The sequence below is a fragment of the Oenanthe melanoleuca genome, chromosome 1A (assembly GCF_029582105.1).
Source record: "Oenanthe melanoleuca isolate GR-GAL-2019-014 chromosome 1A, OMel1.0, whole genome shotgun sequence".
Classification (NCBI taxonomy): Eukaryota; Metazoa; Chordata; class Aves; order Passeriformes; family Muscicapidae; genus Oenanthe; species Oenanthe melanoleuca.
Window position 1 is genome coordinate 4,413,563 of NC_079334.1, and position 13,651 is coordinate 4,427,213.

A 13,651-nucleotide genomic window follows, 5' to 3' on the forward strand; every position below is an offset into this window, starting at 1 on the left:
TGGAAGCTGAACTTTTTCATTTCTGGCACTTAGCGTTAGAAAAATAAGATTGCCTTAAGTTATCAAAAGTGATAAATTACTTTTCTTTTTTTTTTTTTTTTTTCCTTTGAGGAAAAATGCAGAAGCCTGAACAGAGCCTTGGTGCCATATGTTGCAACTGACTACCAGAACAGGAATGACTTGTAGACAGGGGATCAGCCATGGTGTGAAGGTTTGTGATTCTTGCTTCAGGCAGAAATCCACCCACCTGGAAGCTGCCTCAAGGCTCCAGGTCTTGCTCATGTTATGTGTCAGAGCCCCACCAGGCACAGAGCCAGTGCTGGGAGTGCAGCTCCTTTTCTCTGTCTGCAGGGACCTCAGCAGGGCAGCCAAGGGCAGGTTAGAGAAGAAACCTGGCAGCACAGGTCCCTCTGCTTCCTCCTGCACTGCCTTGGGCTGCTGGTGACCAGAGGGGCAAAACAAGAGGCAAACTGCTGCTGCTGAGCAGTGTCCAGGAGTTGGTGGCTCTCACTCCTTGTGCTCAGGTGAGGGACTGCCTGTGATGTTTTTAAAGGCGAACATCTCCTGGCAGTGCAAGGATTTTTTTAAAATTCTGCTGATTTTCTGATTTTTGAGGCTGGTAAAATAGAACTCATGTTTTATTTCTTTTGACCATTTTTTGAATGCCCAAGTTTTCACTTTGTCAACTTTTGCATAGAAAACTACTTTTTTGAGAAACCTCTCTTTGTGTCAACTGATGACTAGCTGATTATTGGATTCCTCCCAGAATGGGAACTTTGTATTCTGAGTAGTTACCAGCCCAGTAATCATGAATAAAAAAGTCCCAGAATGTCAACTTTGTGTTCTGAGTAGTTACCAGCACAGTAGTTGTGAATTAAGTATCTATTTTTTTTTCTCCATTTTTTAGATTGTTTAAATAAGTATGAACAAATGCTCTGAGGTCACTTCCCAAATCTTGCTTGTTTAAAAGCAGATTATGGGTTTTGTGTCAGGAATCAGTTGACTACAGCCCAGTCTAACCTCTGAGAAGTTTTTCCTGCCAGAACATCCCCTTTGCAGGCAGACAGGGTGCAGGGACATGCAAATCCCTGCCCTGTCAATGGCTTTGATGTCATTCTCTCTGTGGCAGGCACTTTCAGCCTTACATCTTCAACTAAGAGTAGCATGTGCAGAGCATAAGGAAAGGCCATCAGTGGTCCCAATATACAGCTCCCTTTCTATCCCTCAGTTTACCCTGTGCCTAATCTATTTGCTCATCCTATGCCTCTCACTTCTGGCCACTGAAGCACCACTGCTGGAATTATGATTTCCTTTGGTATATGGTTCTTGACATGAAAACGTTGTCCAGTTTTTCCATGGCTGCAACAATAAACTGGTGAGTTTTAATTTCTTAATGCAACTATCAACTTTCACATCAGGAGGCCCATGACTAGGTTTTGGAAGAGCAGTGACTTGTACCCTCTCCCTAAAATGTGTTCAGACTCTATTCCTGCAGTTACTCTGCAAGGGTTTGTTCAGGTTGCTGGTAAAGTGAGAATAGGAAAAAAGCCTGAGAACTGGTGGCACCTCATGGAGTTGAGGGGGAAGTAGAAGGAGATGCTAAAAATCAAATTGAAGTCTTCAGGCTCAGGAGTCTTTGCTTGCTACTCAGCTCCTGCTTATTGTGTTTTATTATTTTATAAATATATATGTAGGTATCTATATAAACCTGGGCACAGAAGTGAGGTCTCTGCTTCTCTACAGGCCTCCAGTGATGACAGGGTTCTTCCAGCTTCAGGATTCTGGTTCTTCAAGCCATTATTTGGAAGCAGTTATTCCTTAGGGAGGCTGTCTCTGAATGAAGTTGTTTGAAAGGCTGCATTGCCTCAACACACGTGGAGGCAGTTTGTCCTGAGTGACAGAGGAGCAGAGGGGGAGCTGGAACTGGGGCACAGTTGCTCTCAGTGCTCAGCAAAGGACAGATATGGCTGATGGCTTTTTGTGTTGGGGATGCAAAGCAGCAGCAGCTCTGCCAAGGCCACTCTCCTGAAAAGACTTTTGGTGGTTTGGGGCATAATTCATTTTCAAATAGCTGCTACTTGCACAGCAGAAAGAGGTGTCATGCTTGTCTCCCTGTAAACATTTCCCTCTCCACTTTTCCCTTCCTCATTGCTCTAAGTAGGTGCTTTTTGAAACCCTCCTCTTTTTAGGTTTGAACTGCCTCTCCATGTGGCTGGAGGTGGCTTGGTGCTTTGGAGGAGAAAAATCCAACACTTGTTCCCTGCTTACCAGGACATAAATGTGAAGCAAGACCAGACCTGGGAGGAGGTTCTGTGGTTCCTACCAGAATATGAAGCATCAGCACTCCTGGGGTGGGCTGGGGCCAGTTCTTAAGCACATCTGTCCCAGACAATGTCGAAGGATTGTATTGTCTCCAGAGGCTTCTGTTCCATATTTGCACAGCTGCTCAGTGCATGGCAGCCTGCCTGCATCTGGAGGCTGCTGCAGGAGCTGCTCTGGAGGCATTGCTCCAGCAGGGGCTGTCCCAGTCAATGGTGGGTGACAGCCTGGGATGGGGCTGGGAGGACTGTGGCTGCTGTGGCTGGTGCCATCACCAGCCCTGTGCTTGGAGGAGGTTGCTGAATAGGCAGCCTCTCATTTCACGCAGTTTTCAGAGGAGGTCACCCACAAAGTACCCCCCTTGTGCCATCCTGGAGGCTGGCATGAGAGTGATGCCTGTGGAACAGGTGCCAGCATCAGAGCTGCCACTTGCCAGCAGCTGTGGCACTGGAAGATGCCCTGCAGCTGCCCAGGGGGGTTCAGCTTGCACGATTCCAGATGGCACACACTGCTATGAAAGCTCTTCCCTGGTGTTCTCCTTGTTCATATAAATATATGTGTGTGTATCTGTGCAGTTATTTTTAAATGGTGTTACCTCAGTAGAGCTCTGGATGAAGTTGTTTTGCTGTTACTACAGCATGCATATTACCTAGGTTTGTTCCTTTTTAATATTTTTTTCTAAAGTTCCAAGTTATTCCATTTCTCTTATATCTTTCTTGCAAACCTGTTTGGTAAAGCTTTGTTTCTGACTGTGCCTATTTTTCCTCTTGCCTTAGATACAGTTACACTCAAAATCTTAGACACTGAGATTTCATCCTTTGAATTTTTCCCTTTAGATTTTTCATTGCCTCTAATGGGTTGATTAAAGTCTCTCTCAATTTCTTTGCCTTCTACCATTTCAAAAATATGTATTGAAAGTATTTTTTAATTTCTGTAGTCTTAACTGATCCTTTGTGGTATTGTTCATTCTTCTTCTATTTTCTGTAGAAAGATTAAAAAAAAATCAGTCTTTCAAGTAACATCTCCCAGAACCATATGGACTTTTTCTTAGTTCACTCCAGAATATGTGTAAAGTGCAGCTTTACTTTAAACATGCATTGCTCAGGATTTTCCAGCTTGCTTTTGCACTTGTAGATTTAATATTTCCCCTCACTGCTTATGTTTACACTGAACATTTGTTTTCATTTTTGGGTTATTGTTGTTCAGCACACTTATCTCACTGGGTGGAAGTCAAATAGTCTGTAATTGATTGCACATTTTCCTATCATAGTCTATTAGTTCCTGCCAATTAGCTTCTCTTCTTTTTGATAAGATTATTGCTATCTGCACGCTGCAGTAATTGTGCTTACCGAGGGATATTCATGCAGTGGTGCTGGCAAATGCAATAGTTTGACAAGCTATAGGAATATTTCCTTAATCAATCTCCTCTCTCCTTACACCAATCTGTTGCACAAGGCAAGATATTATTTGTCTTTACTGTTGTTTTTAATCTCTGCATTCTTACCCTGTTTGACAGCTGCACTATTCACTGTGACATGGTTTCTGCACACAACGGGATGTTTTCTGTTTCTCACCACATTGCATAATTTCTCTTCTGGAAGAGGAATTATGGGAAAGCCATCTTCCCTGGCTTTCAAGAATCACTGATTTGAGGAGTGGAGCTGGTTTATTTGGACTATACTGTTTAATTGCTGCAGAAGAGGAGCATCTCTGTGTGGATTTGCCTGGTACCTTTCCAAACCATATTCTGTGGTAAAGGCCACAGCTACCATGTTTAATTAATTATGCACAATGGGAGGAAAAAGTGTTTATTTTAAATCTGAAATTTTCATCGAATGACATTAGTTGCCACATTGTGAGATGTAGTGAATAAAATCCTCATATTCTCTTCCTTTTTCCTGGACTTCTGTTGTCATCCCCGTTTCAACCAAGGCATGTGTTTGAGTTGTTGCATATTTGATCACTCCTTGGTTCAATTAATTCCTTACCTCTGCCTGCTTCTCTTCCATTTCCCTCTTTCTCCTGTGGGAAGTCTGGTGCTGTGTGGATTTACCACAGATTCATGTGGTGACACCACAGTGTTTGCTGGTTCTTTCCTGTTTTTCTCTTCTCCCTCCTCTGACTGCCTGTATGCATTTTGCTGCTGCTTTACACACCTCATATAAGGACACTGACCCCAAACCCGTTATTTTTTCCCCTGTTCTCTCTTCCCTCAGATTTATCAACAGATGTAATAAAAACATTTTAAGACCTTGCCTCATGTTACAGCTGTAACACATCCACCATGAATAGTATCCTGTTCTGTTTGCCTATTTATGGCCTCTAAGCACAAAGCTAATGTCATCATTACCTGCTGTAATCCCAAGACTTCCTTCTGGAGCAAGAACAGCTTATTTCTGTCATTTCTTATGCTGGGTGTGCGTAACTGGGGCTGATTGTCTGCTTGCTATGAAACTTTTCATCTACTGCTTGACTGTCTGTTCCCATTACAGCTTCCAGAGTGATGTCCTGGGATGGGCAGTTCTGCTTCTGGCAAAGACCAGTGGCAAAGATCCCTGTGTGTGAGAGAAGAAAGCTTGCAACCTGCCAGATTTCTGAATGAGGCTGTTTTGGGTTTAGTAAGAAGCAGCAGAGCGCTGAGCTGAGTTTATTTCCAGCTTTGCTGCCTGCCCCTGCTGCTGGCCACAGCAGAGTCCAGGAAATTGTGGGTCAGGCTGCGATGCAGGACCTTGCTCTTTGCCCTATGCTGCTAAGGAGTAGCAGTTGGAGGGAATTCCTATTTTGTCTCTTAGCTCTTCCCAGCAGGTCTCAGGGTACCTGTGAGGGTGGTATGCTCTTTTTCCAGGGTCAGAGAGGGGATGGAGAGAGCGGGAGCCGAGCGGTGCCGGCCCGGGACAGAGCCTGGCAGGGGGAACGAGCCCCTTTGCACTGGCCACGAAATCAGTCATGTGTAGGTTTTTGTCCAGCCCTGGGGGGTGGGGGAAGGAATGTGGGTTGGGCGAAGTCTAGGATTACACCACGGCTGAATTTTTTTTCTTTTCCACACTTTAAATAGCCGGAACCTTTGGCTCCTGCCCTCGCCTCTCCCGTGCCCGCGCCCCGACAGCGCCGTCCGCAAGGTAACCACACCTCTGCTCCCTTTTGCTTCTCCCTGCTCCCCCTGTCCCCCTCACCCTGTCTGGGCTGAGAGGTCACAGAACATTTTTCTGCCTGTTTAATAATTTTCTAGCATGGAGAGGTCCTCCCAGTCCTTCCTTTCGGCCACTGTCAAATGCTTGCCGGTGTTTCTCAGTCCTCTTCATGTCCTCAAGTGTTTTATAGGGAGAGGGGAGAGGTTGGAAGTGTTGATTTGTCCTTTTTTAGTTCTCCCCAAATAGGGGAGAGTGTTATTTGCCTGCAGTGCCTTTTCTTGCTCTCCTGGCGAGGGATGAAAGTCAGTGTAGGGCTGGGGGAACGCGTGGAGCAGGCTGGAGTGCTGGCACTGTGCTGGGGAAGTGCCCTCTTTGGCACGAGATCCTCAGCAATCCCAGCTTTACACTGGAAATTGGGAAGAACCAAAATCCTCACCCTCTTTGCTGTGGAACTTTGCAGCCAGTGAGGCATCCTGCCTGGAAGGAAAAGGCTCAACCCTCCCTGATCCTTCCAAATGGTGTCCTCTTGGAGGTACTTGAGGAAAGTGGGACAGTGAGCTGCTGCCCACCTGCTCTCTGCTGATCTCCTCTTAGCACAGGTGTATTTAGACATGGTGCCAAAGGATCTGAGAGCAGTACTGTGGGGAACTTTGCAAGAAATGGGCAGATGTTTAGAGGGGCAGACCTTGAGAAAAGCAAGATCCCAGATGTCAATGACTTTATCCTGCTGTTAGAGGGATAGCATTGTTCTGCAAATCACCTTTTCATGAAGCCTTGAGGATTTTCAGCAACAGTTGCTGCCATCAAAAGGATAAACTTGTTTTCCTATAATTTCAGTTTGTTCTCTTCTTGTATCTGGGACTTCTGTGTGCTTTGTGGCACCCACCACCTGGTCTGTAAAACCAGGCCTTGGTAGGCAGCAACAGAAGAGAAATCCTTATAAAATATGTTGTCAAGTATTTGATCCTGCCATCACTCCCCTCCAGCTCTAAGTCTGTTCTCCACACGTGACACAGTGGGAGCTCCAGCCTGAGCTGCTGCGTCTTCTGTGTAGGAGATGGATGGGCTTCCAGAGGGGGGAGTGTTTTGAGATGAGGCAATTTAAAATAATGAAACTAATAGTGGCTTTTAAGGACTGGTTTTGAACTCAGTAGTGGAAATGTATGTGTACTCTTAGCATCAGCAGGAATTGCTATGAGGAGAAAGAGAAGAACAGTTTGAGATGTGTGAGTGCATGTCCTTGCCCCTCTCTTGCCTCCCATGGTCCAAATTTCTGCCTCTTTGCATGGCTTGTGCTGAATGTAATGAAGGAATCTCTTTTTGAAGGTGGGATGGATAACAGAGTCCCTGGTGCTGTCAGCAATGGTGAAATGGTGCCCACACCCCCTGGAGTGGAAAAGGAGAAGGAGGAAGAAGAGGAGGAGGAGCAGACACTGGAGCGTGGTCAATGGAACAACAAGCTGGAGTATGTGCTGTCTGTGGCTGGGGAGATCATTGGCCTGGGAAATGTCTGGAGGTTCCCATACCTCTGCTACAAGAATGGTGGAGGTAAGTGCAGCCAGGGCCAGCAGCACCACTCCTCCATCCCTCCCAGCCCCTCAGCTGTGCCCAAATCATGAGTCCAAAGAGAAGATGCCAACCTTACCAACATGGTATTGCCATCTGGACCCCAGCCAGGAGTTTTAAACCAAATGGGACATGGATAGCAGTTGCAATATCTCAGGGTTTCTGATGGCTGTAGCTTTGTTTTCCTGGGATGAATGGAGCTCTGCTCCTGCTGGTGAAGTGGGTGGCTGTATGCAGAGAGAAGGCTGGGAGAGCAGGGAGAGAACTCAGCTTTCCAAGCAGTGTGTCTCACTTAAGGCTTCCTTGAGGAGCACCAGGCGTCCTGTGCAAATCAGATGGTGGGTTCTGGTGGGTTCTGGTGGGTGAGGCCACAGGGCCCCTCCCCAAAGACAACAATATGTCTTTGCAGGCTCTATGAGTAGGAGTTCAGGGGAACTCCCAGGAGTTCTTGAACACAGGCCCTGCTCCTGTGTGTGTCCATGGAGGGCTGTCCCCTGGGTGCTGGAGGCAGGGGGTAGGGACAGGGCAGAGTGAAGGGGCTCCTGCTGCCTTGGGGTGGAAGTACAATGCCACTCCTGCCCCACATGGTACTCCCTTGGCTGAGGTGCCAGATCTCCAGTGCTGCTCAGGCTGTGCTCAGCCATCCCCCTGAGGCCAGGCTGTGCCTTGGCAGCAGACCTGGGCCCACTGTGCAGCTGGAGGGTTGCTGGGGGCTTCCACAGTTTGTGGCTGCCTTTTAAAGGACAAAACTATAAAAAATGAGAACACAAAGTTTTTTTCAGCTTTGTCTCAGAGACCTGTGGAGAGAGGGAGCTGCTCTCCCTGTCTGGTGCAAAGCTGCTAATTGGGCCCTCCAGAAGGGCAGGGGAGAGGGGAGGCAGTGCTTGGCTGGGAGCTGGCAGGGAGTGAGCACTGGGGACCTGTGGCTGAAATCCCCTGGCTTGAGCTTGGGGCAGTCTCATGGGCCTCACTAAACTGCTTTCACCCCAGTGGCATAAAAGAGGATTAAACTCTGTTTAGCTACTTTCACGCCATGCTTTGTTCAGTGCTTGTTTCTTTTCTCCAGGTGGTCAGGCAGTCTCCTTCCCTGTTGAAAAAGGAGAAATTTTCTGCATGTTCCTTTTTTGTGGGAAATGCTTCTTGGCTGCTTGTTGAGCTGTGTCTGGTCCCACTGCTGCAACTTTCCTTGGGAACTGTTCAATGGATGCAGCAGGACCTGGAATCCTGTCCAGGCACTCCTTGCCCTGGGTGCTCAGGGAGTGCTTTGGGGAGGGGGAGCTGCTGTGGGAGCAGCAGAAGCAAGACACAAAGGGACTGCTCAGCCTCTTTTCCCTGTAGACATGGCCCTGAAGCAAAGTCCTGTGAAGCAGTAGAGGCTGTGAGGAATTTGAAGTCCCAGGCAGATTTTCCATGAGGTTAGAGCAAGGATGGGGCACGAGACTCTTGTGTGGTGAGGAAAGCAGTTTCTGTAAGGTTTCTCCTGGGTTGATGCAGGACACAAGGCTCCCTCCTGCCTCATGGAACCCATCCTACCACAGACAGCACTGTATCAAAATCCTTGTAATGGCTCAAGTTGAATTTTAAAAGCTGCCAGAGGTTTTGCCATATGCTCCTTTAGGAATGCTGATCCAGGCACTTGCTTTTCCCATTCTTCTATAAAGGTGCAGGGCATTTATTTAATTTCCAGCCCTGGGTTAACCACAGCCAGCCTACAACCATTAACTCTTGTGCCAGCAGTCCCATCAGTCTGAGGTAGTTCTGCCCTGCTGGATGACTCTTCTCTCCCTTCTGAACTGTGTGCAGGCAGTGGTGATTACTGCTCTCAGCTCTTGCTTTGCTTGCCTAAATATGAGCCTCTTCAAGAAAAATGGTATCTGCAAAATCTGAGTTATGCAAAGAGCCAGTCACTCTTCCTTTCTTTAGGGATATTTTCACACAACAAAGGAAGAGTAGTCCCTTACATATTTAATGCTCAGTGCATGATACCAAGGCCCTACATAATAGAGAAAAACAACAAAGAAAAGCAATAAATTATTCTTTTTGCTCTTGTTTGCTCTTGCTTTCACCTGCAGGGGCAGGGTCAGGCCCTCCCTGGGCCCCACTGATTGGGAAATACCAGGGAAGCCTGTCTGGTGCTGTGGCTGCCAGCACTGCACCCCCTCCCCAGCTCCCCACATCTGCCACAGCCCCTCACTGCTGGAAATGAGATGGGGAGGGCACTGGGGCTGGTTGTGGAGCTGTGTGCCCTGTTCTGCCAATTGACAGGAGCCTTTGGAAGAACAGACATGGATGGGAAGAATGGTCCTGTTTTACTATGAATAAAAAAGAAACACAAAAGTAAAATGATGCATTCAATAAAGCTATGCACTTGGCTTTAGCAGCAAGCAAAAGGAAGCAGGGTTTTGTACCTAATCATTACTAGACAAGAGAAAGGACAGGGGTTGAGAAAGATCCATCACCAATTTCCTAAATACTTGTGCCAGCAGCCAGAGTCCACAGTGGCTGGGGAGCCCTGTTTCACAGCAAGGATCTGGAGAACTCTTCCCACAAATTGGGAAAATACTCCTTGGGGCATCCACCCATAGGTGAGATCTCCAAATTCACCCCCAAGGTGGGTCCAGCTTTATAGGCCCAAATCAGTAAGTCAAAGAGACTTGATTATGTTTTTAGCACAGAAGCTCCTGGATCTCATGGCACACAGCCTGACCAGCAGGGGCCAGGGCTTGGCCAGAGCCCAGACCTCAAATGGGAGGGTTTCCCCCTAAAAATACCCTACAAACAAATCTCTGTTCATGGCAGTTAGGAAAGTTGCTTAAAACTATACATTTCTTGCACTTAATTACTTAAGGTTATACAGAGCTAGCATAAGTGTCTTTGTAATTTGTTTTGAGCTAAATAACACCAATTATGTTAATCATACAGTTAATCATACAGGATTCATCCTTTAAGTCAGCTCTGGCTGAGCACACCAGTTCTCCCAACTTGGGATGCCAGGGGATTAGGGAAGGTTGCAGAGACATGTCTCTGCAAATTTTTCCTTCTCTCCACTGTAATTCTGTGCTGTTTCACAGCCTACATGTCAAGACCCTCCTGCAGCCTTCCTATAACTCAAGATAACCAGAGGTTAGGGGACAGGCTAGACTGCAGGCTGCAAATAAGGGAAAACTGTGCTGGAAAGCTTGATTTGCTGCTTCAGAGACCTCTCCCAGAGCTTAGTTAAATATAAACTTATATATGACAACAATCTCTCTTACAAACAGGCTTGACTTTCATGATGATATGATTTTGTGCAAGTTGGGAGTTGAGGGGATGGTGTTGAGACAACCATTTCCCCTGCCATTTGCCTTCACCAATTTTTGTTTGCTGGTAGAGGGACACCATGTGGGAAGATGTGCATTGTTCCCACAGGGCTGTCACAGAATCATTGAGATTAGAAAAGGCCTCTAAGATCATGGAGTCAAACCATTAAACCGTCACCCCTTTCAGCTCCTATTTGCCCACATGGAGCTACAAAGGTGCCTTCCCTGCCTGTTCTGCTCACACATTTTTTTTCAAGATGATGGGCTGTGGTTCTGTACCTGGATGAAATGAGCACAGGGTGGGAGTCCCAGCCAGTCCCCAACGTGCCCCTTCTCTTTCCTAGCCCCTGCATGCTAGCTAAGCTTCTTAATGAAATCTCCTGGGTTTTGAGTCCTCTGGTGCACAAGGATTGTTATTTCCCATACACCCCCACCAAGCTGAGCCCAAAGCCAGCTAGCATCACACAGGGAGGGAAACCACAATTAATGTCTGATTGGGTTTGCCACCTCTGACCCTGCATGCCCTCTGAGCTCACCACAGCCAAGATGCTGCTCTCTGCTTGGCTTTACCTCTTTCCTGCCCTGTGTCCCTGCCTCTCAGCAGGGTTTGAGCAGCTCCAGTGGCACATGATGTGCATGGACCATCTTGTGGGGCTGTCTCCTGTGCTCTGTGGGGTAGGTAAAGGCCATTACTGCAATTAGTATTAGCCTGGGGTAATCAAAAGCCTGAAGCATTTAATCTCTGCCTGTTCCACGACAGGGCTGGAACAGGAGGGCAGCCCTGGCTGCTGCTGTGAGGTACATGCTTTCCTGCACTACACTGTGAGGTACTATCCTACTCTTCCTTTGCTTGTCTGCTGCTTTTTGCCAAGTAAATGATTGAGCAACCCCACAGAGTGGGCAAAAGTGTCAGTCTCCATGTGCTCCTCAGAGCCTTGATATTGGCATCTGTGGATTTGTCAGCTTATTCAGCCACATTAATCAGTGTGAAAGGAGCCACCAACCTGGTTAGAAATTGGAATATCTTTATAGCAGAGTATTCTTCTGTATTCCCATACAGCTATTCAAACCTTTCTTCTCCATTCTTTGTACATACTGAATTATTCATGTAATCACATCACTCCAGAAGATAAAATGTGAGGAATATTTCTTTTCCTGGCATCCTGTCTGTGACCTTCCAATGTCCACAGCTGCCATCCCTCCAAGGCTGTCCTGGTTACTCTCTGGAGACAGCCTGACCTCAGTCCCCTCATGGGGCTTATTTTTCTATCTGCCAGGTGCCTTCTTCATCCCCTACCTCATCTTCCTCTTCACCTGTGGGATCCCAGTGTTCTTCCTGGAGACGGCACTGGGGCAGTACACGAGCCAGGGAGGGGTGACTGCCTGGCGCAGGATCTGCCCCCTCTTTGAAGGTGAGTGGAGGGAGCTGGGGGGGCAGGGGGAGGTGGGGAGACCCTGGGACCCTGAGGGGATCAGCAGAGATGTGTCTCCCAACAGCCTGGATTGTTATTTCCACCCATTCCCAGCCCACCTGCCTGAGAGGTGCTCCCTTTCCAAAATCCTGGCAAAACAGATCACCTTTTTCACCAAACAGTTCTCACTGTTGCATTGCATCCCAGTTTCCTTCTTCATGGCCACAGCTTTGGGCAGGAGCTTTGTGTCCAACCAAGGCTGTCCTCTAAAAGGTAAATGGGGAACATGCTTCTGGTGGTTATGGAGAACCTAAAGCACGCTGCTGTTTTTTGAAGTCGATGCTCTGTCATCTCTGTGAGTCTGCAGGTGGTGCAAAACCTTACTGGTGAAGGTGTCAGTCCTCTTAATAAATTGTTAGTAGTCAGATCCTCTGTGTCTAACACTGTTACATCACAGTTATCCAGCCTCAAGCCACTTTCCATCATTTCTCTGAAAGTCACAGTTGCCTCCTCCTCACATGCCAAATCCTTTAGATGCTTCTCCAACACCTCCCAGAGGAGGTGTGCAGTGTTAATAAAAGAGCTTCCTGAGTAAAAGTGAAAAGGCAAAGTGAAAAATATTTTTAAATTAATTTTGTTAGAGGAGATGTGACTCAGCAGGGACCTCACCATTGTATGTCTCTGCCCCTTTGGGCATGTTCCAGCCATAACCTGCCCACCCCCTGCCCAGCATCCCTCCCATTGCCACCTTTGCACCAGGGAAGGCTGTGGCAGGGCAGCAGGGAGAGTGACAAACAGTGGGTGAGCAGCTCCCACAGGGAACCCTCTTCCTGTCCCCTGGCATGTGTGTCACCTGCCTTTGTGGCTCTTTCTGCAGGAATTGGCTACGCCTCACAGGTCATCGTCGTTCTGCTCAACTTCTACTACATCATTGTCCTGGCCTGGGCCTTGTTTTATCTCTTCAGCTCCTTCACCATTGACCTCCCCTGGGGCAGCTGTGACCACGAGTGGAACACAGGTGGGTGTGGAGCCCTCTCCCTGTCCTCCAGCAGGTCCCAGCTGAGGGACACCTGCTGCTGCCCAGGGCCAAGCCTCAGGAGAGAGTCTTGCTCCTGTGTGGGTGGGACATAGGGTTTGGGATGCTGAGTGACTGCAATGCTGTTGGCACTTTTGTAGGAGAGGCTTGGTTGATCTCAGTCATTTCTAGAGAGCACCAGTGCTGTGCAGTGCTGACCTCCCTTGACTCCTGCTCTGGCTCCAGCTAACATGGGTGCCCACTTGGCATCTTTCAATCATCCTGTTCTGTGTGCTGATCAGGACTGTACCTACTGAAAGGAAAAATTAAATGCTGTTATCTTAAGTGCCCTAGGTTTTTTGCTAGCCTTTCCATGGAAGGGATTTTTTTTGGTGCATCCTTGGGATTATACAAATCTTGTCCTAGCATCAATGCCAGTGAGTCTCAACACTGTGGATGGACAGGGAGGGATTTTTCAGATCCTCTGGTACTCTGGGCACTGCTGCTTACAGTTCTCCTCTCCCTGGGCCTTTCCCCCAGGGAACTGCATGGAGCTGCAGAAGGCAAACTCCACGTTCAATGTGACCAGCGAGAACGCCACGTCCCCTGTCATCGAGTTCTGGGAGTAAGTAAAGGACAGGCCTGTTCCCTTCCCTCCCAGACACCATTTCCATGGGCAGAGGACACACTTCAGTGGCACATCCTATTAATCCACCCATTCCAGAAGACACACAAGGGGGGAAGCTGGGCAGGTCAGAGGCTCTCAGGGCTCTCAGCCAAGGTTAACTTCACCGTGCCTGTGGTGTTGCTCTGGAGCTGTGCTGGCATGCCTCAGAGCCACCTGGTTTTGTCCTTCTCTGATGCTGTGTTCCTGTTCCTCTAGACCTTTTGGCCTTTTTGGTCTTACTG

General features: G+C 47.8%; 1 protein-coding gene and 1 long non-coding RNA gene across 4 annotated transcripts in view; both read left to right on the top strand.

Annotated features, from left to right (window-relative positions):
- The first annotated feature begins 303 nt into the window (after positions 1 to 303).
- On the top strand, positions 304 to 2,522 carry LOC130248490 (uncharacterized). Its single transcript, XR_008839635.1, has 3 exons — positions 304 to 524; positions 1,287 to 1,375; positions 2,190 to 2,522. It is a non-coding gene; the product is annotated as an uncharacterized LOC130248490 (long non-coding RNA).
- A 1,431-nt stretch (positions 2,523 to 3,953) lies between these two features.
- SLC6A13 (solute carrier family 6 member 13) overlaps positions 3,954 to 13,651 on the top strand; it is a 31,892-nt gene continuing 22,194 nt past the window's right edge. The window contains exons 1-6 of one of the 3 annotated variants that reach the window (XM_056482273.1): positions 3,954 to 4,071; positions 5,375 to 5,438; positions 6,777 to 6,998; positions 11,593 to 11,727; positions 12,605 to 12,745; positions 13,283 to 13,367. In XM_056482273.1, the coding sequence (XP_056338248.1) occupies positions 6,782 to 6,998; positions 11,593 to 11,727; positions 12,605 to 12,745; positions 13,283 to 13,367 (578 nt within the window). In that variant the 5' untranslated portion in view covers positions 3,954 to 4,071; positions 5,375 to 5,438; positions 6,777 to 6,781. Of the gene's footprint in view, positions 4,072 to 5,374; positions 5,439 to 6,776; positions 6,999 to 11,592; positions 11,728 to 12,604; positions 12,746 to 13,282; positions 13,372 to 13,651 lie in introns of those variants that run through there. The other 2 variants (XM_056482276.1, XM_056482274.1) reach the window with 2 other exon arrangements.